This window comes from Aethalodelphis obliquidens, unplaced genomic scaffold, assembly GCF_003676395.1.
Source record: "Aethalodelphis obliquidens isolate GAN/ISIS:26980383/991018 unplaced genomic scaffold, ASM367639v1 scaffold8, whole genome shotgun sequence".
Classification (NCBI taxonomy): Eukaryota; Metazoa; Chordata; class Mammalia; order Artiodactyla; family Delphinidae; genus Aethalodelphis; species Aethalodelphis obliquidens.
In genome coordinates this window covers 2,991,042-3,013,596 of record NW_020837952.1, presented here as the reverse complement: position 1 = coordinate 3,013,596, position 22,555 = coordinate 2,991,042, and the positions used below count along the sequence as shown (strand labels likewise).

Below are 22,555 nucleotides of genomic sequence, written 5' to 3'. Positions count from 1 at the left end.
GGACCATGGGTTCAAGCCCTGGTCCGGGAAGATCCCACATGCTGTGGAGCACCTAAGACCATGCGCCACAACTACTGAGCCTGTGCTGTAGAGCCTGTGAGCCACAACTACTGAGCCGGAGTGCCTAGAGCCCATGCTCCGCAGCGAGAGAAGCACCGCAATGAGAAGCCCATGAACCGCAACGAAAAGTAGCCCCCACTCGCCGCAACTAGAGAAAGCCTGCGCGCAGCAATGAAGACCCAACGCAGCCAAAAATAAATAAATTAATTAATTAAAACAACAGAACCACAATGAGATACCACTTCATGCTCATTCAGATAGTTACCATAGTAATAGTGTAAGTAATGAACTAGGGATATGGAGACTGGTATTCTGAATCTACTTCTCATCAGTGGGGAGTATTGGGGGACAAAAAGAAGCAAATTTAAGAGATACCGCACAGAGAGAGTCAGCTAACTGTCGAGGTAATGGGACTGTTGGTGAGGCTGTTATCTGAGAAAATAGAGAAGGGATAGAATTAGAGGGAAGATTTTTTTTTTAATAAGATGGGAATTTAAACTTTATACCTGATTTTGACCACTTCCAGATTTAGCATGCCATAATAACACTTAGAACAGTTGATAGTCAGTTTGTAAAAATTAATTATTTTTGCCCGTGTTGGGTCTTCGTTCTGTGCGCAGGCTTTCTCTAGTTGCAGCGAGCAGGGGCTACTCTTTGTTGCGATGTGTGGGCTTCTCATTGCGATGGCTTCTCAATGGAGCATGGGCTCTAGGCAGGCTCAGTAGTTGTGGCTCTTAGGCTCTAGAGAACAGGATCGGTAGTTGTGGCACACGGGCTTAGTTGCTCTGCGGCATGTGGGATCTTCCTGGACCAGGGCTTGAACCCATGTCCCCTGCATTGGCAGGCGGATTCTTAACCTCTACGCCACCAGGGTAGTCCCAGTTGATAGTCATTTGACTAAAAACACAAGTTATTTATAAACCACTTAGTATGTATTCACTTTTGTATATAGATTGTAATCCAAGAAAAACAAAATGGTAAATTAAAAGTTCAGATGTCTTAGATAAGACTTGATTTCTGGGCTTCAGAAAGATGTGGAAACTTTTCCTGAAGAAAATTTTCTTTCTTGCTTGCTAAACTTGTCTTCCTTGCTTTGATGCAGGCTTGTTTCTCAATTCTCAATCTGACAAAACGTTTCACCTAGGGCACTGCAAAGAATCGTTTTCTATTGTTTCCTTTATTTAGGTACCAAGGTATAGGCCACTGCTTGAACTTGTGCCAGATGATTCTTCGAAAGATGTCTCTTCTCCAAGAACCAGGTCTAGCTTTTTCTTGACCAGTCTGAAGAATTCTGAGGGCATCTTCCCTTTCCTGGACAACTTTATCTAATGTATCCATGGAATCTACTACCTTTTCTAACTGCTTCAGACTTGGCATTGGCAATCTCTGCCGCTTAGCCTCCTGCTCTAGAGTTAGGAGCATGTTTCTTTCAGGAGAACATACCAAAGTTTATGTAAATCTTCATGACTTTTGTTCCTTAATTGCTGACAGGTCCATGAAGCTCCCTGTGCTAGCAGGGGCCTGAGGACTTATTAACGACCTGAAAGCCTTCAGGGCTGCTGAGACTGTTCTCTAGAGGAAAGAGTTTAAAAGTTCATGTTTGGACTTGTTGGGAATGTGACTCCAGTATATACGTACAGTAGGGAGCTGGAACTACGACTCAGCTGGAGAGACTTGGGAGTTGCCAGGACATGGTGACTCCTAAAACAGAAGTAGATGAGACATCTCTAGGGAAGAGTACAGATGATAAGGCAAGAGGATAGAAGGTGGAACTCTTGAAAATACTGCCACTTAAAAGAAGACAAAGACTCAAGGAATAAGGAAAAAAATTTTTTTAAGGTAGAGAATAGTGGTGTCTTAAAAATCAAGAAAAGAGATCAGAGGGAATTCCCTGGCGGTCCAGTGGCTAGGAATCCGAGCTCTCACTGCTGAGGGCCCGGGTTCAATTCCTGGTTGGCGAACTAAGATCCCACAAGCCGTGCGGCATGGCCAAAAAAAAAAAAAAAAAAAAAAAAAGATGTAGAACAGCAGTCAACTTTGCCAAATGTTATACAGATGAAATAGGATGGGGATTGAGTAGAGGTCATTGGATTTGGCATAGAGGTGGGTCTTTAATAGTGTGTTCTGGCTACAAAAATCAGACTGCAATTGGGATTTTATGAGTCAATGCAGGTGAAGCAAAAGGGAGTCTTTCTTTCAAGGAGTCTAGTAGTGAAAGGAAGAATAGAAACAGGTAGGGTTTGTTTGTTTGCTAAATAACGATGAGGTGACCTAAACATGCTTGAAGGCTGTAGGGAAGAAGCAAGAGGAAAATATTGAAAAATACTAAAGAGACAATGAGGTGTAACGAAACAGCTATAGACTTGAGACTAGGTTTAAATCAATAGGTTGCCACTTTACAGCAATGTGGTCTTGGGAAAATTACCAAATATCTGTGATCTCTGACTCCTCAGGTGTGAAATGGAGATAACAGCTATCTCAGAGGGCTACTGGGAGGGCTTTTTTAAAATACAGAGTTATATGTAACATTCTTAAACAGTACCTAATCTCAGAGCGGGTCTTTCATGTTATAAGAAGGAATAAGGGATAACTGATGGTGCAAGGTTTAGGAAATGAGGGGGAACAGGAATAGAAGTGGCAGAGTCTTCTGAGACAGGAGGTACTCCTGAAAAATACAGACTATGCCTCAGTAATGTCGACTTCCTCAGCACCTAGCCCAGTCCCTAGTATATAATATACATTTAGTAAATGTCTGTTGAGTAAAGGGGTAAAAATATCAATAAGATTTAGCCTTGAGAACTGTTAAGTGGAATATTAATATTATCTTCAAATGCTTGGAAGAGTAATGAGGTTTAATATATATGGCTTCAGAAGGCAGAATGAAAATCAAGACACTTAGTTCAACATAAGGAAAGGCTTTCTAAGAAATAAAGCTGCACAAAACTTAAATGAAATTCTTTCCAAGGTAGCAGTTCATCATCACAAGAGGTGTTTCAAGTAGAGAGCCAAATGATATAGTTATGGTTATGTGTGTGGATTTTCATTATGACACACCTGGATTTGATCCCTGATTTCACTGTTTTCCAGTCAGGGTCTCCCTACAGTAAAGAGTGGTTGTGAAGAGTAGTGGAAATTGTGTCTGAAAATATGCCTGACTCAATGCATTAAAGCAATAATTATTTCAGACTAGAGAACCCTTTACTTCAATATTTTAAGAAGGATTCATATACAGGACAGAGAATTGAACCACACCTTTATAATACCTCTTTGAACTCTAAGATTTTATGACAATATAACAAAGCTATATTATTTGACCAAGGTGGTACATCTAGTAGGTTCTGGAATCTTACTTAAAGCCACTGTACCACAAAGTGTCAGAGGAGGACTAGTATACAGGTCGCCCCTCTCCAAATGCATTGTTCTCCCCACGTGTCAAAGGAACAGACTAGGGCTTCCCTGGTGGCGCAGTGGTTGAGAGTCCGCCTGCCAATGCAGGGGACGTGGGTTCGTGCCCCGGTCCGGGAAGATCCCACATGCCGCGGAGCAGCTGGGCCCGTGAGCCATGGCCGCTGATCCTGCATGTCCGGAGCCTGTGCTCCGCAACGGGAGAAGCCACAGCAGTGAGAGGCCCGCGTACCGCAAAAAAAAAAAAGGAACAGACTAGTAAAGGCCCAATATCAGGACTTAATAGGTGAGAAGAGCTTTTCCAAGAATCTTCAAATCATACCAAGCAGGCTTTTCCTTCCTTGGTTTAAGGTTTGAAAGCTGTTGAAAAGCAGTTTTTAAAGACAGCATTTTAGGAAAGAGTTGTAAGACACCCACACCTGAAAGACCAGAATTGATTTCTAACTCTGAAGCTGTTTTCTACATCTTTTTCTATACCCTTGGGTTTATACCTCAATAGCTTCCCATTTTTCTGATCTCTAGTCCTCAAGAGGCCAACTTATGGAACTGAAATGCATGTTTTTAAAATGCGGTAAACAGATTAAAAGATTAAAACCTTAGGAACCCCATCAGGCCAGTTACCCTCAGTTGAATTTTGAAGTTGTTGTTAGTTTTTCTTAGAGACTTTTCATTCTTCTCCCAGATAGCTCATAAAAATTAGAGACTAAAGAGAGACTGTATGACAGGTACCACGGTTTTCCACAGTATTTATCTTAGAGCTTCATTTTAAATGTTAGGAGGGTCATAAAGTTCTATTACAACTGTGGTAAATCGATTTCTCCAAGACTGACATCATCCATAGACTCAATAAATATTTATTATGTCTCCTGCAAACCAGGCCAACTCCTGTATTAGTACCAGAAATACAAAATAAAACATGTAGTCCTTGTCTTCATGGACTTGTCTCACCATGATCTAATGGTGAGAAAGACAAATACATGATTACAATACAGTAATTTTTAAAGCTAAAAGAAATGCTATTTATTATTTAAAGCAAGGTCCAACAAACTACAACCCACAGGCCAAATCTGGCCTGTCTCCTATTTTAATATAGCCCATAAACAAAGAATGTTTTTTACACTTTTAAATGGTTGGGGAAAACCCAAAATGACAAAATAGGATTTTGTTCAGATTTCAGCGTTCATAAATAGTTTTACTGCATCACAGCACACTCATTCAGTGATGTATCATCTATGACCACTTTGGTTCTACTGTGACAGAGTTGAGTCTGGCCTGCAAAGCCTAAAATATTTACTGTCTTTACAGAAAACGTTTGTTGACCTCTGACTTAAAGGATTTATTTCAACAAATATTCAGTGTACTATTCAGTGTAAGGCATTATGGCTACCTGGAAACATATCGCTTAACTGAACATGGCTGAAGTCAAGTGGTCCTCCGCCACTTCAAAATATCCCCCAAGAGCATAAAATAAGAGTTCTGTTCTGAATACATACCTAGTGTCCTTATTAGTGCAGTGGGCAGCCGTGAGGACCCATCTATTTTTCACCAAGCTTCCCGCACATACATGAGCACGATATCTGCCAGATTGAATCTGTAGGCTAACTAGCCATGGCCATGCGCCAATTTGAGCTTCTGTGCCCCCTACAATCCGAGACCCCTGGAACATACTTGCAAGTGGTGCTGTTCCACAATCTAAAAATAAAAATGATACATTATTTGGACTGAACATATTATTATATGTATTACTTTATAATCTTAACACGTTAATGTAATATTTGAAATCCCTGTTTAAAAAACGCATAAAGCAAGCTGGATACCTAAGCCATGCCCATATTTTGAAAAAAGATCTTAGAGAGCTGAGACAAACATGCCTTAATTGCTTACTCACAAATAGAAAGACATTAAATCAGCACAATTCATCCACTTTAAAACTCTTCTCCTGAGAAGTATAACCATGAGGCAAGTTTCTCTGGCCAGGTATCGTATTTTTCCCCCGTGTGAAACGGCCACTAAAAGAGCCTGGGACTGGTCAACCAAGAGCTACAAGTTCTAATACTTGCCATTTAACTTGTTGGGTTAATTCTTCTTAACTGTAGTATGAAAAAGTCACCTAACAGCCCTTTCATCTTTGAATTCCAATGAATTATTAGTCTGTAAAATGGGAATGACAAAGCCCAGAATGTTTTGAGGCGCATATACAGACGCAGAAGTGTATGGCATTTTTACTATTAGTACTACTACTCCAGTCATTAAAATCGGGCTGCTTGGATCCGTAAATTTTTAGTTAAAGGCAGCTGGAAAAACAGAAAAGGAGGGCCCCAAATTCAAATACTACTTAAGTGGGGAAAAGGCAAGGACGACCGTCCAAAGAGAAGAACGAACAGATACTGCCCTTTGCGTTCAACCCTTCCTCTTCCGGGGCCTGGGGCTCCTGCGCCCTGGGCCTCCCACTCATGGCTTCAGGCCACCTCCGACCTCCGGCCTGTTCCCGCGAGGAGCCATGCCCACTCCTTTCAGAGAGTGGGTAGTGTTCTGAGCATATGAGAGCGCCCCCCAGAAACAACAGCGCTGCGCTCAGGAGTCCCAGCCCCATGTCGGAACTCCTGGTGGGCAAGATGGCGGCAGGCATTTCCTGCCCGCCCCCCCTGCCCCCTTCCCCCACCCCGCGAGCCTGTGGGCCCTCGGCCTGAGCAGCCCGGCAGAGGAGGTGGGCGAGGTGGGCGACGCGGGAGCTGTGCGGCTGGCTAGGTGCAGGGGACGGGGTGGGGGGCAACGTCACACAACCGAAGTAGGCGAGGGGTTTTGATGGGGGCTGAGGCCTGTGAGGCTGCGGAAGTGCCCGGATGAGTCAAGGCCTCAGCCGGTGTTCTAGTTACGCGACCAATGAAATGTCTCGCCCTCAGCCAGGATCTCGGGATTCGCTAACTGGCGAGACCTTCCTGAGCCAGATCTACACACTTAGATGGTACAGTAGGACTGTTGTGGTGAGAGGGGAGCTGCTGGAACCTCTGGAGCAGCTCAGACTTCAAGGCCAGGAAGGCTTCCTGAAGTAAGAGCACCTAAACTGAAGTGGGTAAGCTGGGGAAGGGAGACGTAAAGCAGAAGGCAAAGCAAGTGTAGAGGTTGGGATTTGAGACAATGTGGGCGTTGGGGGAGCCCAATTTCTGTAATGCACATTGATCTCATCATTAATTGTTCTGTAGTAGTTTACCTTCGACTGGTCACCTCAGGGTGAGCTGATTAAATCAAATGTAAGGACCTGCAGGGACATCCCTGGTGGTCCAGTGGTTAAGACTCCATGCTTCCGCTACAGGGGGCGCGGGTTCATGCCTCCAAGCGCACCCCCCAACCCCAGAATTTAAGAACCTGCCTGGAAGTTGAGGACAAAGCCTGACTGAAGGTCACTGCACCACCCCTACCCCAAACACACACACACACACACTCCAGTCCCCAGCCTGAGAGGTACATTATTCCTTGCACCATCAGAACCCCCAAGATGCCCCTTGACATTACAAACACTGTGGGAAAAGAGCACAGATAAGTGGCTCCAGTTAATCGATCCACTGAACACGTAGGTATTAACCTCATACTACGTACCATACACCAAAATAAGTATCATATCATGGGAGGTGTGTTAAGACCTGGCCCTCTGACCCAGAGAACTTTATAACTTGGCTAGAAGAGAAAATCAGGGGTAATTCACTTGGAGAACAAAGAAGGAAGCCATGACACCCAAGCCTAATATGAATTCAGACACAAGGAATTGGTGTGGGCTGTGGCAGTCTGGGAAGGCTCCCTGCAGGAGGGGAATGTGAGCTGGACCTAGGTAGAGGGGGAAGATCAAGAAGAGGAAGGAGATGTAGTGAAGACAGACTAAGCAAAGGTATGGATATGTATTTGTGTTTCTCCAGAGAAACAGAACCAATAGGATATATAGAGATAGATAAGAGGAGATTATTTATGGGAATTGGCTCTCACAATTATGGAGGCCGAGAAGTCTCATGATATGCCATCTGCAAGCTGGAAAACCAGTGGTATAATTCAGTCCCAAACGAAAGCCTGGAGAACCAGGAGCTCTGATGTGGGAGGGCAGGAAAGATGGATGTCCCAACTCAACAAGAAAGGAGAAATTGCCCTTTGTGCACCTTTTTGTTCTGTCTGGGCCCTCAGCGGATTGGAGTGAATGATACCCATCCAACAGTGGTGACGGCAGATCTTCTTTACTCAGTCTACTAGTTCAAATGGCAATGTTCAGAAACACCCTCACAGACACACCCAGAAATAATATTTTACCAGTGATCTGGGCGTCCCTTAGCCCTATCAAGTTGACACATAAAATTAACCACCATAATAATAATAATACAATGTGTGTATAATTTTAGTTTTTTGGGTTTTTTTTTAATTACTGTTTTCTGTTATCTTTCAGAGACTGAAGAGAGAAACCATGCCTTAAAATTTTTGATCAGGATATATAAGAGAAAAAACTAAGTTAAAGGCTTCTTCCTGGTTTTGTATTTGATTTGATTCTTTTTGGAGTCCAGGATTGTGTATGACCCTTCTTCCCTTTAGCAGAACCATTTACTATGGTTTTGGATATGCAGTAGTAGGCTTGGACCCTGCTTTGTACTTAGGGGTATAAGTATGCTCAGCATAATGAAGAGAAATTTTTCAGTGTGCAGAGGAGAGGAGAGAGGAAAGAGGCAGGCCGCCCAACAACATGGCAGAAGGCCAGGCCCAAGCCAAAAAGATATCTGTGAGAGTTTCACTGTGGTGGGTTGACCCATGGTTTTTAAGAACAATGATGTGTAATGTTTGGTTTTAAATTGTTTTATCATTGCTATCTTGAGCTGTGCTAAAGGTTTCCTCAGTTAACCTGACTCCTTCAGTAACAAGGGCACAGTGTGGGCTTGTGGTAGTCTGGGAGGCTGGTCACATGGTGGGGAATGAAAGTAGGGGTCAGCAAAAGGACAGCGCTGTTCTCATATCATCCTCCTAGTTTGTCATGGTTGGCTGCATTAAATCAAAGGAGCCTATTAGTTGAGCCTTACAGGTGGTAACAAGTGGAAAGAGAACAGAAGCTCCTGGGCTGAGCTGAAATCAGTGGGAGGGAAGCAGGTGGTGTTGGATAAACAAGTTGCAGCATGAACTGACCTAACCCAGGGGCAGAACAGGAAACAAATTGACTTTTCCCCAAATAGTTGAGTGAAAGATGATACTTGAAAGGGGGGAGACACAGTTGGGGTGTGTTTCTGTGGGGGAGGGATGTGATCAGATTGGGGATGGCATTGTAAGCAGGGCAAGATGACTGGTCTTGCTGTGGCAGATGACAGACATTCAACAGATTTCTTTTCCACATCCTGATCAAAAACAGGTGCATGCAGCCAAGTCATGAAAGAGCAATGAAAAATGCAGTGGACCGGTACATGCAAAGGTCCTAGGCCTGGATTTCCTCTGCCTTCTCTAGGTCTTCACTCTTCTCTCCTGCATTGCTACTTCCTTGTTTTGTGGGATCACTCCAGTCCACAGACATATTCTCTGGTGTGGTAGGCAGCCACCACGATGGCCTTTAATTAGCCTTGTCTTCTGGTATTCATACCCTTTGTTAGCCCCCTCCCCTAGGTTGGCAACTCTAAGTTGGCTAGATTTAGTGACACGCTTGTAGCAAACAGATGGTGGCAGAGGGGATGGGCTGTCCCTTCCAAGACTAGATTATAAAAAGATTGTGACTTGTCTTGAACATTTTCTCTAGCTCTCTTGCTCTGAGGGAAGTCGGCTGCCATATTATGAGCTGCCCTATGGCCCTATGGAGTAGCTTACAGTCATAGTAAATCTAACGGCCTATGAAGAAGCAAACCACACCACGTGAGTGAGCTAGGAAGCAGATCTTTCCCAGGTCAAACCTTCAGATGAGACCACGGTTCTGGCTAATAAGATCCTAAATGCAACCTCATGAGAGGCCTGAAGCCAGAGACATCCCCCAAGCCACACTCAAAATTCTTGACCCACAGAAATTGTGAGATAACAAAATTTTGTTGTTTTAAGCTGCTAAGTTTTGGAATAATTTGTAACATAGCAGTAGATAATGCATCTTGTTTCTCTTATCTTTGAAGGAGGATGAGGGCATTAGTGCTGAGCCTGGGGCCTGGGGTAGGGTGTGGGGGGGGATGTAGGATGGTAGGGTTGATTGGGTCTGGAGTTAGGGGAGATTTTATTCTTCTTGGTTGTCCCTTGCTCCACTTGAGTTAGTGCTAGAAATCTTTTTTTTGAATAGTGGATGAACAATAAATTTACTGGATGTCTGATAAATATGTGGATAGTCAATAAATGTGCCCCCAAGTATTCAGTGAATGCCAAACAAATATGTGCAAATACGGACGTCTAACAAATGAGTAAACAAAAATGAAAGAAGAGGTATGTGACTTGGTTTAACCTCTCTCAGGCTCTATTTTTTTCAGCTGAAAAGGGGGATCCCATACCTAACTCATGGGAGTAAACCTTAAGAGAGGAAAGAACCTAAGTAGATGGTAGAAATTACTATTTTTCAGAACTTGCGTCCTGATTTTTAGTTCAGGGTTTTGAGCTCAACGTCTCGAGATTTATATCTTAAGCCATGAGAGGACCCTTTTAGGGTTTTTTTTGTTGTTGTGTTTTTTAAACATCTTTTTGGGGTATAATTGCTTTACAATGGTGTGTTAGTTTCTGCTTTATAACAAAGTGAATCAGTTATACATATACATATGTTCCCATATCTCTTCCCTCTTGCGTCTCCCTCACTCCCACCCTCCCTATCCCACCCCTCCAGGCAGTCACAAAGCACCGAGCTGATCTCCCTGTGCTATGCGGCTGCTTCCCACTAGCTATCTGCCTTACGTTTGGTAGTGTATATATGTCCATGCCTCTCTCTCGCTTTGTCCCAGCTCACCCTTTCCCCTCCCCATATCCTCAAGTCCGTTCTCTAGTAGGTCTGTATCTTTATTCCTGTCTTACCTAGAAATCTTTTTAATAAAAGTATTTTATTATGTAGACTTTAAATAATAACAAAATAAACTTCTGTGTACCCACAACCTCATTCACTATTTTTGTTTTGTTAAATATTTAATCCTTTTGAAGGAATGTTTATAGTACAGTTTATGTACAGTTTAAAGAATAAAAACAATATAAGGATACCTATTTAAGAAAAAGAACATCATTGTTACTTTGGAAATCCCCCGTGTCCCTGTCCCTGTCCCTTTCCCTTTCCCTTAGAAAAAACCAATATTCTGAATTTTGTACTTAGTAGTCCATTGATTCTCTTTAGAAACCTGACTGTACAGTATGGTGGTCACTAGTGACAGGTGACAATTTAAGTTTAAATTTAAATTAAATTAAAATTTAGTTCCTCAGTCATGTTAGCCCTGTAGCCAGTGGTTACCATATTGGACAGCATGTTTAGTTTTGCCTGTTTTTAAACTTTATATCAGTTGAATCATGCAGTTCATTTTCTTTTGCAGCTAGTTTTGTTTCATTCAGTATTGCGTGCTCAGCATTCATTCATGTGGTTATTTATAACTGTAACTCATTTATTTTTACCATGTGCATGGTGTGAATATGCCATGATGTATTTATCTACATTGGAATCTATTACTGATGAACATTTGAACTGTTTCCAGCGTTTTGCTCTTACAACTGATACTATTATGGATGTGAGCAGGAGTTTCTCTGGACTATATACCAGGTTAGGACTGCTGACTCTTACAGAATATATACACCATCACCTTCTCTAAATAATGCCAAATAGTTTTCTGAAATGTTATAACAACATACTGTCCAACTAGCAGCACGTAAACGTTCCCATTATTTATATTATCATCGATGCTTTTTAATTTTTTACGAATCTTGTTGGTATGAATTGAGAACTCATGGTTTCAATCTGCATTTTCCTGACTCTAAATGAGTTTGAGTATTTGAATATCTTTTCATATATTACCTACTTAGGTCTTTTATGTGTTTATCTTTATGTTATGCATTTCATTAAATGCAGCCACTCATCTTTTACTGTTTCCATAGTTTTGTCTTTTTCAGAATACCGTATAATACATACCTACAGTATGTAGCCTTTGCAGATTGGTTTCTTTTACTTAGTAATATGCATTTAACATTCTCCATGTCTTTTCTTGTTTTAATATTTATTTATTTATTTTTTTGGCTGTGTCGGGTCTTAGTTGCGGCACGCGGGGTCTTCGTTGTGGCGCTCGGGCTTTTATCTAGTTGTGGCGTGGTTTTTTTTCTCCCTCTAGTTGTGGCGTGCGGGTTCCAGAGTGCCTGGGCTCTGTAGTTTGCAGCACGTGGGCTCTGTTGTTGAGGCACGTGAGCTCAGTAGTTGTGGTGTGCGGGCTTAGTTGCCCCGCCGCATGTGGGATCTTATTTTTTTTTATTATTATTATTATTTTTTGTGGTACGCGGGTCTCTCACTGTTGTGGCCTCTCCTGTTGTGGAGCACAGGCTCCGGATGCGAAGGCTCAGCGGCCATGGCTCACGGGCGCATCCGCTCCGCGGCATGTGGGATCTTCCCGGACCGGGACACGAATTCGTGTCCCTGCATCGGCAGGCGGACTCTCAACCACTGCGCCACCAGGGAAGCCCAGCATGTGGGATCTTAGTTCCCCGACCAGGGATCGAACCCTGCATTGGAAGGAGGATTCTTTACCACTGGACCACCAGGGAAGCCCCCCTCCATGTCCTTTCATGGCTTAAGAGCTCATTTCTTTTTTGTGATCAATAATATTCCATTATCTGGATATACCACAGTTCATCCGTTCACCTATTGAAGCACATCTTGGTTGCTTCCAAGTTTTGGCAGTTATGAATAAATTTGCTGTAAACATCTGGGTGCAGGTTTTTGGGTAAACATAAGTTTTCAGCTCCTTTGGCAAATACCAAACAGTGCAATTGCTGGATCATATGATAAGAGTATGTTTAGGGCTTCCCTCGTGGCGCAGTGGTTGAGAGTCCGCCTGCCGATGCAGGGGACACGGGTTCGTGCCCTGGTCCGGGAAGATCCCACATGCCGCGGAGCGGCTGGGCCCGTGAGCCATGGCCGCTGAGCCTGCGCGTCCGGAGCCTGTGCTCCACAACGGGAGAGCCCACGACAGTGAGAGGCCCGCGTACTGCAAAAAAAAAAAAAAAAAAAAGAGTATGTTTAGTTTTGTACGAAATCGCCAAACTGTCTTCCAAAGTGTCTGCACCACTTTTGCATTCCCAGTAGCAATGACTGAGAGTTCATGTTGTTCATGAGCATTTGGTGTTACAAATGTTTTGGGTTTTGGCTATTCTAATGGGTGTATTAGTGGTATCTCATTGTTTTAATTTGCATCTCCCTGATGACACGATGTGGATCATCTTTTCACATGTTTATTTGCTATCTATATATCTTATTGATGAGATGTCTGTTAAGGTCTTTGGCCCATCTTTTTGTTGTTTTTTTTTTTTGCTGTATGCGGGTCTCTCACCGTTGCGGCCTCCCCCATCGCGGAGCACAGGCTTCGGACGCGCAGGCTCAGCGGCCATGGCTCACGGGCCCAGCTGCTCCGCGGCACGCTGGATCCTCCCGGACCTGGGCATGAACCCGCGTCCCCCGCATAGGCAGGCGGACCCCCAACCACTGCGCCACCAGGGAAGCCCTGGCCCATCTTTTAATCAGGTTCTTATTGTTGAGTTTTAAGAGCTCTTTGTATTTTTTGGATAACAGTCCTCTATTAGATATGTCTTTTGCAAATATTTTCTCCCAGTCTGTGGCTTGCCTTTTTCTTTGTCTTTCACAGAGCAGAAACTTTTAGTTTTAATGAAGTCCAATTTATCAATTCTTTTTTTTATGGATCATACTTTTGGAGTCATCGACAAATCCAAGGTCATTTAGATTTTCTCCTATGTTATCTTCTAAGAGTTTTATACTTTTGTGTTTTACATTTAGGTCTGTGGTCCAGTTTGAGTTAATTTTTGTGGAGGATATAAAGTCTGTGTCTAGATTCTTTTTTTTTTTTTTTTAATGTGAATGTCCAGTTGTTCGAGCACCACTTATTTAAAATACTGTCTTTGCTCCATTGTATTGCCTTTGCTCCTTTGTTGAAGATCAGTTGACTGTATCCCTGTGGGTCTATTTCTGGGCTCTCTGTACTGTTCCATTGATCTATTTGTCTGTTCTTTTGCGAATATCACCCTGTCTTGATTACTGTAGCTCTGTGTTATGTCTTTTTTCTTAACTGTTTTTTTTCTTTTTGGCCACTCGGCATGTGGGATCGTAGTTCCCTGACCAGGGGTCGAACCTGTGGCCCCTGCAGTGGAAGTGTGGTGTCTTAACCACTGGACCACCAGGGAAGTCCCACTATGGTATGTCTTGAAGTCAGGTACTGTCAGCTCTCCAGCTTTGTTCTTCTCCTTCAATATTGTGTTGTCTATTCTGAGTCTTTTTTCACTGTGTATAACCTTTAGAAGCAGTTTGTTGATGTCCACAAAATAACTTGCTGGGATTTTGATTGGGCTTGTATTAAATCTGTAGAACAAGTTGGAAGAACTGCCATCCTGACAGTGTTGTTTTTCTATCCATTAACATGGAATACCTGTCCATTTATTTAGTTCTTGTTTGATTTCCTTTATCAGTTTTGTAATTTTCCTCATATAGATCTTGTACATATTTTGTTAGATTTATACCTAAGTATTTCATTTTGGGGGGTGCTAATGTAAAAAGTATTGTATTTTTAATTTCAAATTCCAGTTGTTCATTGCTGGTATATTCTAATGAGATTGACTCTTGTATATTAACCTTGTATCCTGCAACCCTGCTGTAATCACTTATTAGTTCCAGGAGTTTCTTTGTCAAATCTTTTGGATTTTCTAATAGATTAACATATCATCTGTGAACAAAGACGATTTTATTTCTTCCTTCTCAATCTGTATACCTTTAATTCCTTTTCTTATCTTATTGCATTAGGACTTAACAGTATGATGTTGAAAAGCAGTGGTGGGAATTCCCTGGCAGTCCATGGTTAGGACTTGGTGCTTTCACTGCCAGGGCCTGGGTTCAATCCCTGGTTGGGGAACTAAGATCCCACAAGCTGCACGGTGCAGCAAAGAAAAAAAAAGTCCACTCTTTCCATTCTCTTTAACATTATACTAGAAATCCTAGGCAGTACAGTAAAGCAAGATAAAGGCATACAGGGCTTCCCTGGTGGCGCAGTGGTTAAGAATCCGCCTGCCGATGCAGGGGACACGGGTTCGAGCCCTGGTCCGGGAAGATCCCACATGCCACAGAGCAACTAAGCCCGTGCGCCACAGCTACTGAGTCTGTGCTCTAGAGCCCGCGAGCCACAACTACTGAGCCCATGCGCCACAACTACTGAAACCCATGTGCCTATATAGCCCATGCTCTGCAACAAGAGAAGACAATGAGAAGCCTGCACACCACAACGAAGAGTAGCCCCTGCTTGCTGCAACTAGAGAAAGCCCACGTGCAGCAATGAAGACCCAACACAGCCAAAAATAAATAAATAAAATAAATTTATTAAAAAACTAAAGGCATACAGACTTTAAAGAAAGATATAAAGCTGTCTATATTCACAAATGCCACTATCTCAATAGAACCTCTCCCCCCCAAGAAAATCTATTTTAAAAACTCCTCAAACTTATAAGTCAATTTATAATAAGCTTACAGGACAAAATTCCTCTTTTTATATATTAGCCAACAGTTGGAAACTGAAATTTAAACATTTAAAATACCTATAAGAAAAAAGAAAAATAAGTAGTAATTAGGTATAAATCTAACAAAATATGTGCATGGTCTCTGCCAAAAACTACAAAACACTGAAGAAAAAAATCAAACACTAAATAAGTGGAAATATATTGTGTTTATGAATTGGATGAATATTGTTAAATGTCAGTTCTTCCCCAGTTGATCTGTGTATAGTTTTAACACAACCCCAGTCAAAATCCCAGCAGGATCTTCTTTTATAGATACAGACCAGCTGATTCTAAAATTCATATAGAAAAGCAAAGAAACTGGAATGGCCAAAACAATTTTAGGGGAAAAATAAAAAATAAAACTTGAAGAATTCATACCACCTGATTTCAAGACTTACTATGAAGCTACAGTAATCAAGACAGTGTGGTTTTGGTGAAAGGAGAGACACACATAGATCAATGGAACATAGTCTGGATAAAACCAGTCCTTTGAAAATTTGTTGAGACTTCACTGCCCAAATTATATGGTTCTATTTTCATAAATACTCTTATGTGTTATTTACAGTTGTATTTTCTACATCAAATTTCACTGATTAAAAGATGTCTGTTTTTCACATTTAAACGTCTCTGAAATCAGTATGCATCTGGCCATCCATGGCATGGCGTAGTTTAACTGGCAGTGGCTTTTCTTTCTTAGTGGTACTTAAGATACAGCTCGCTTTGCAATCAGCGGTGGCTTACAGTTGATGAAATTTAGTATGTTAGGTCAAGTTTTTTTATTGTTCAAGTCTTTGTACTGATGATTTTCCTGCTTTTTGTATCAATTATGAGAGAAGTATGCTAAGTTCTACTAAGATTGTGAATTTTTCTTTCTCATTATATTTCTGCGTTTTGCTTAACATCTTGACCCTGTATTATTGGGTGTATCCAAGTTTAGATGTGTTTTATCTTCCAAGTGAGTTAAATCTTTTTTCATTTTATAGTGACCATCTTTGTCCCAAGTAATAATTTTTTCCTTTAAAGTCTATTTTGTTCAATATAAATATAGCTATACCGATGCTTTCTTTTGGCTAATATTTGGCTGGTATAACTTCTTCCATGCCTTTACTTTCAACCTTGCTGTGTCCTTATATTTTAGATTTACCCCTTATATAAACAACATATAGCTGGATTTTGTTTTCTAATCCAATGTGACAATTTTTAATATTTAACTAATATCCAGTGCATTTTTATTTATTATCATTACTAATACACATAGATTTCTATAATTTTATTTTGGGCAATTTGTCCTGCCTGTTTCTTTTCTCTCCTTTCTTATCTTTTGGATTGATGAGTGTTTATTAATTAAAAAAAATTTTTTGGCAAGCATTTTTTCCAGATGTGATATTAAATTCTAAGAGTTGTCAGTTGGAAAAAATAATGCTCTGATGCTCAGGTTTTTTCCAAAACAAAGTATTGTTACCATAGCTAAAATCCTAAATTTTCTTTGGTCTGAATTAAGGTACCATTTATAAGCTTGTAAAAAAGGTACTACAGTCTGACATGTATTATTTATGTATTCATACAATAAACATAAAAACATGGACTGGTTCCATCCTAAATTCATGATAGTGGTTTCCATCAGGGAGGGAAATTGGACTAGGGAAAGAAAGGTGAGGAATTTATCTGTACATCCTTCCTCTTCAGAAAATGATCTGAAGTAAAGGCAACAAAATGTTAACAGTTATTAATTATGGATTGTGCATGTACGGGATTTGATATGTTAACTTCTGTAGTTTTCTATATATTTATTTTAAAAAGTTTGTAAAACTTCCGTGATTTTGAAATGGAGGTTGCCATCTAGTGGACACATTTAAATAGGACTTTTTTTTTTTTTTTGCGGTACGCGGGCCTCTCACTGTTGTGGCCTCTCCCGTCGTGGAGCACAGGCTCCGGACGCGCAGGCTCAGCGGCCATGGCTCACGGGCCCAGCCGCTCCGCGGCATGTGGAATCTTCCCAGACTGGGGCACGAACCCGTGTCCCCCGCATCGGTAGGCGGACTCTCAACCACTGCGCCACCAGGGAAGCCCTAAATAGAACTTTTTAAACCTTTGATGTTGAGTGCAGAAAGATTCAATGAAAAAAGCTTTTCAGACTTTGTAACACATGCAAGACAGAAGGTACACTCTGGTGGCTAAGACCACAAACTTTGGAGTTGATCAGACCTAGGTCCGAACCCTAGTTTTGTTATTTACCATTTAACCTTAGGCAGAGTATCAAACCTCTCTGTGCCTTAGTGAGTTTGAACCCCAGACCCTCATTCATTTTAACAAACATTATAGAGCACTCCTTTAAACCAGGTGAGCACTGCCCTAGACTGTGGGGATACAGAAAAGCATGAAAGAGACAGAGTCTCCCCTTCACGTTTGATAAGGGAGTGTGTTGGGCGGGGATGTGCTACTATTTCATATTGAATGGTTAGAGGTTAGGTTTGTATCTGAGATCCCTAGTTATTAATACTCATATAACTTTAGGTAAGTACCAATCTCACAGGATGACATTAATATCCAAGTTCCACAAGAGAGATAACTCTGCCTTGTTTGTCACTCCTCCTAGTAATGCTTGGCATATAAAAGGCCTTTGATAAATATTTGCTGAATGAATGAATGTCATTACTTTTACAGTTTCTTATGCATAGTAGATACTCAATAAATAGTAGATATTAAGGAAACAGTAAGGCTGTGTATGTTACGTACATAGGTAACCCTAGATTTTTCTTTTTTTGGCTGCACTGGGTCTTCATTGCTGAGTGTGGGCTTTCTCTAGTTGTGAACAGGGGCTACTCTTTGTTGCGGTGCATGGGCTTCTCATTGCAGTGGCTTCTCTTGTTGCGGAGCACAGGCTCTAAGCTTGTGGGCTTCAGTAGTTGCAGCACGCGGGCTCAGTAGTTGCGGCACATGAGCCCTAGAGCGCGTGGGCTTCAGTAGTTGCAGAACGTGGGCTTAGTAGTTGTGGCTCGCAGGCTCTAGAGCACAGGCTTAGTAGCTGTGGCATACAGGCTTAGTTGCTCTGTGGCATGTGGAATGTTCCCGGACCAGGGCTTGAACCCATGTCCCCTGTACTGGCAGGTAGATTCTTAAACACTGTGCCACAAGGGAAGTCCAACCCTAGATTTTATAATAAATTAAATTGACAAATATTTACCTAAGTTAAAAACATATATGCTTATTGAAGGCAGCAAACTATTAAATATATCCAGTCAATTTTGAGGAAAAGGATTTCAACCATGAAAGGGCAAAGACTTGGCCTCTAATGCCTATCTATGTTTGCTATAAAGAAATTTACACTGATAAAAGGGGATTGAGTTATCAGAATCTCTCTTAAAAAAAAAAAAGTTAAATGGCCTAAACCTCCTCCAACTGACTCCCTCAAAGACTTCTGCCAGGGACTTCCCTGGCGGTCCAATGGTTAAGACTCCACCCTTCCACTGCAAGGGGTGAGGGTTTGATTAAAAAAAAAAAAAAAGACTTCGCCAAACACTCCCTAGAGTGGCCTTCTGAATTCTACAACCTTGATATAAGTGTTCCTTTACTTTGTTTTATAGCAAAAAAACAAGCAGTATTTATAAAAATAAAAACCTACTTTGTATAACAGAGTAAATAATGTTATATGATTACTGCAATTAGATTGTGGTATACTTTGACATTATTTCATTTCACTATAAGCTGTGACTTTTCCTTTAACTTAGCTATCAAGTCCCTGGTCAAATTCACTCACTTTATATCATTTCAGCATCTTTTCTGGGAATTTGAACTGCATTTACGACAACTTTATATTCCAAAGCATAATACATTTTTTAAAATATCTGTTGTTACTTTATTTAATTATTTAATTTTTTTTTTTTTTGGTGGTACTCGGGCCTCTCACTGTTGCGGTCCCTCCCACTGCGGAGCACAGGCTCTGGACGCGCAGGCTCAGCGGCCATGGCTCATGGACACAGCCGCTCCGCGGCACGTGGGATCTTCCCGGACCGGGGCACGAACCCGTGTCCCCTGCATCAGCAGGCGGACTCTCAACCGCTGCGCCACCAGGGAAGCCCTATAATACATATTTTTTTATTGGAGTATAATTACTTTACAATGTTGGGTTAGTTTCTGCTGTACAACAAAGTGAATCAGCTATATGGATACGATATCCCCTCCCTCTTGAGCCTCCCTCTCACCTCCTGCATCCCACCGCTCTAGGTCATCACAGAGCACCGAGCTGAGCTCCCTGTGCTATATACAGCACCTTCCCACTAGCTATTTTACACACAGTAGTGTATATATGTCACTGCTGCTCTCTCAGTTTGTCCCACCCTCCCCTTCCCCACACTCCCATGTCTGCAAGTCCATTCTCTACATCTGTGTCTCTTTTCCAGCCCTGCAAATAGGTTCATCAGTACCATTTTTCTAGATTCCATATATATGCGTTAATATACAGTATTTGTTTTTCTCTTTCTGACTTACTTCACTCCGTATGACTGATTCTAGGTTCATCCACATCACTACAAATGACCCAATTTTGTTACTTTTTATGGCTTAGTAATATTCCATTGTATATATGTACCACATCTTCTTCATCCATTCATCTGTTGATGGACATTTATGTTGTTTGCATGTCCTGACTATTGTAAATAGAGCTGCAGTGAACATTGGGGTACATGTATCTTTTTGAATAATGGTTTTCTCAGGGTATATGCCCAGTAGTGGGATTGCTGGGTCATATGGTAGTTCTGTTTTTAGTTTTTTAAGGAAGGAACCTCCATACTGTTCTCCATAGTGGCTGTATCAATTTACATTCCCACAAACGGTGCCAGAGGGCTCCCTTTTCTCCACACCCTCTCCAGCATTTATTGTTTTCTTTTTAAATTTTTATTTATTTATTTATGGCTGCATTGGGTCTTTGTTGCTGCCTACAGGCTTTCTCTAGTTGGCTCCAGCAGGGGCTACTCTTGGTTGTGGTGTGCGGGCTTCTCATTGAGGTGGTTTCTCTTGTTGCAGAGCATGGGCTCTAGGCACACAGGCTTCAGTAGTTGTGGCACGGGGGCTCAGTAGTGTGGCTCGTGGGCTCTAGAGTGCAGGCTCAGTAGTTGTGACACACGGGCTTAGTTGCTCCGCGGCATGTGGGATCTTCCTGGACCAGGGGCCGAACCCATGTCCCCTGCATTGGCAGGTGAATTCTTAACCACTGCGCCACCAGGGAAGTGCCCTCTCCAGCATTTATTGTTTGTAGATTTTTTGATGATGGCCATTCTGACCGGTGTGAGGTGATACCTCATTGTGGTTCTGTTTTTTGTTTTTAATTGGGGTATAGTTGTTTTACAATGTTGTGTTAGTTTTTATTGTACAGCGAAGTGGAGTTCCCTATGCTATACAGCAGGTTCTCATTAGTTATCTATTTTATACATACCAGTGCAGCAGTCCCCAACCTTTCTGGCACCAGGGACCGATTTCGTGGAAGACAATTTTTCCACAGGGCAGGGGGGATGGTTCAGGCGGTAATGTGCACAGTGGGGAGCGGCAGATGAAGGTTTGCTCGCTCACCGACTGCTCACCTCCTGCTGTGTGGCCCAGTTCCTAACAGGCTGCAGATCGGTACTGGTCCATGACCCAGGGGTTGGGGACCCCTGTATTAGTGTATAAATGTTAATCCCAATCTCCCAATTCACCACCCCCTTCCCCCCTTGGTGTCCATACATTTGTTCTCTACATCTGTGTCTCTATTTCTGCCTTGCAAACTGGTTCATCTGTACCATTTTTCTACATTCCACATATATGCATTAATATACGATATTTGTTTTTCTCTCTCTGACTTACTTCACTCTGTATGACAGTCTCTGGGTCTGTCCATGTCTCTACAAATGACCCAATTTCATTCCTTCTTATGGCCGAGTAATATTCCATTGTATGTATGTACCACTTTTTTTTAATCTATTCGTCTTTCGATGGACATTTAGGTTATTTCCATGTCCTGGCTATTGTAAATAGAGCTGCAATGAACATTGGGGTGCATGTGTCTTTTTGAATTTTGGTTTTCTCAGGGTATATGCCCTGAGGGATTGCTGGGTCATATGGTAATTCTGTTTTTAGTTTTTTAAGCACCCTCTATACTGTTCTCCATAGTGGCTGTATCAATTTACATTCCCATCTACAGGGCCAGAGGATTCCCTTTTCTCCACACCCACTCCAGCATTTATTGTTTGTAGACTTACTGATGATGTGAGGTGATACCTAATTGTAGTTTTGTTTTGCATTTTTTTAATAATCAGTGATGTTGAGCATCTTTTCATGTGCCTCTTGGCCATCTATGTGTCTTCTTTGGAGAAATGTCTATTTAGGTCTTCTGCCCATCTTTCGATTGGGTTGTTTGAGTTTTTGGTATTGAGCTGCATGAGCTGCTTGTATATTTTAGAGATTAATCCTTTGTCGTTTGATTCATTTGCAAATATTTTCGCCCTTTCTGAGAGTTGTCTTTTCATCTTGTTTATGGTTTCCTTTGCTGTGCAAAAGCTTTTAAGTTTAATTAGGTCCCATTTATTTATTTTTGTTTTTATTTTCATTACTCTAGATGGTGGGTCAAAAAGGATCTTGCTGCAATTTATGTCAAATAGTGTTCTATGTTTTCTTCCTTTTTTTAAAAAATAATTTATTTATTTTTGGCTGTGTTGGGTCTTCACTGCTGCACGCAGCCTTTCTCTAATTGTAGTGAGCAGGGGCTAATCTTTGCGGTGCTTGGCCTTCTCATTGCAGTGGCTTCTCTCGTTGTGGAGCACGGGCTTTATGCGTGTGGGCTTCAGCAGTTGTGGCTTGTGGGCTCTAGAGCAGAGGCTCTGTAGTTTTGGCACATGGGCTTAGTTGCTCCGCGGCATGTGGGATCTTCCCGGACCAGGGCTCAAACCCGTGTCCCCTGCATTGGCAGGCGGATTCTTAACCACTGTGCCACCAAGGAAGTCCCCATGTTTTCTTCTAAGAGTTTTATCGTGTCTGGCCTTACATTTACGTCTTTTAATCCATTTTGAGTTTATTTTTGTGTATGGTGTTAGGGAGCGTTCTAATTTCATTCTTTTACATGTAGCTGTCCAGTTTTCCCAGCACCACTTATTGAAGAGATTGTCTTTTCTCCATTGTATATTCTTGCCTCCTTTTTCATATATTAGGTCACCGTAGATGCTTGGGTTTATCTCTCAGCTTTTCTATCCAGTTCCATTGATCTATATTTCTGTTTTTGTGCCAGTACCATACTGTCTTGATTACTATAGCTTTGCAGTATAGTCTGAAGTCAGAGAGCCTGATTCCTTCAGCTCCATTTTTCTTTCTCAAGATTGCTTTGGCTATTCAGGGTCTTCTGTGTTTCCAT

General features: G+C 41.8%; 1 protein-coding gene and 1 pseudogene across 1 annotated transcript in view; both read right to left on the bottom strand.

The window, feature by feature from the left end:
- Positions 1-6,058, bottom strand: part of TMPRSS12 (transmembrane serine protease 12) — a 37,168-nt gene extending 31,110 nt beyond the window's left edge. Inside the window, exons 1-2 of the mRNA XM_027108199.1 lie at positions 5,854-6,058; positions 4,959-5,157 (exon numbers count right to left, since the gene is read on the bottom strand). Coding sequence (XP_026964000.1) covers positions 4,959-5,157; positions 5,854-6,058 — 404 coding nt within the window. The remainder of the gene's footprint in view (positions 1-4,958; positions 5,158-5,853) is intronic.
- On the bottom strand, positions 1,060-21,126 carry LOC113620440 (39S ribosomal protein L47, mitochondrial pseudogene; annotated as a pseudogene).
- Between the last annotated feature and the right edge of the window lie 1,429 nt (positions 21,127-22,555).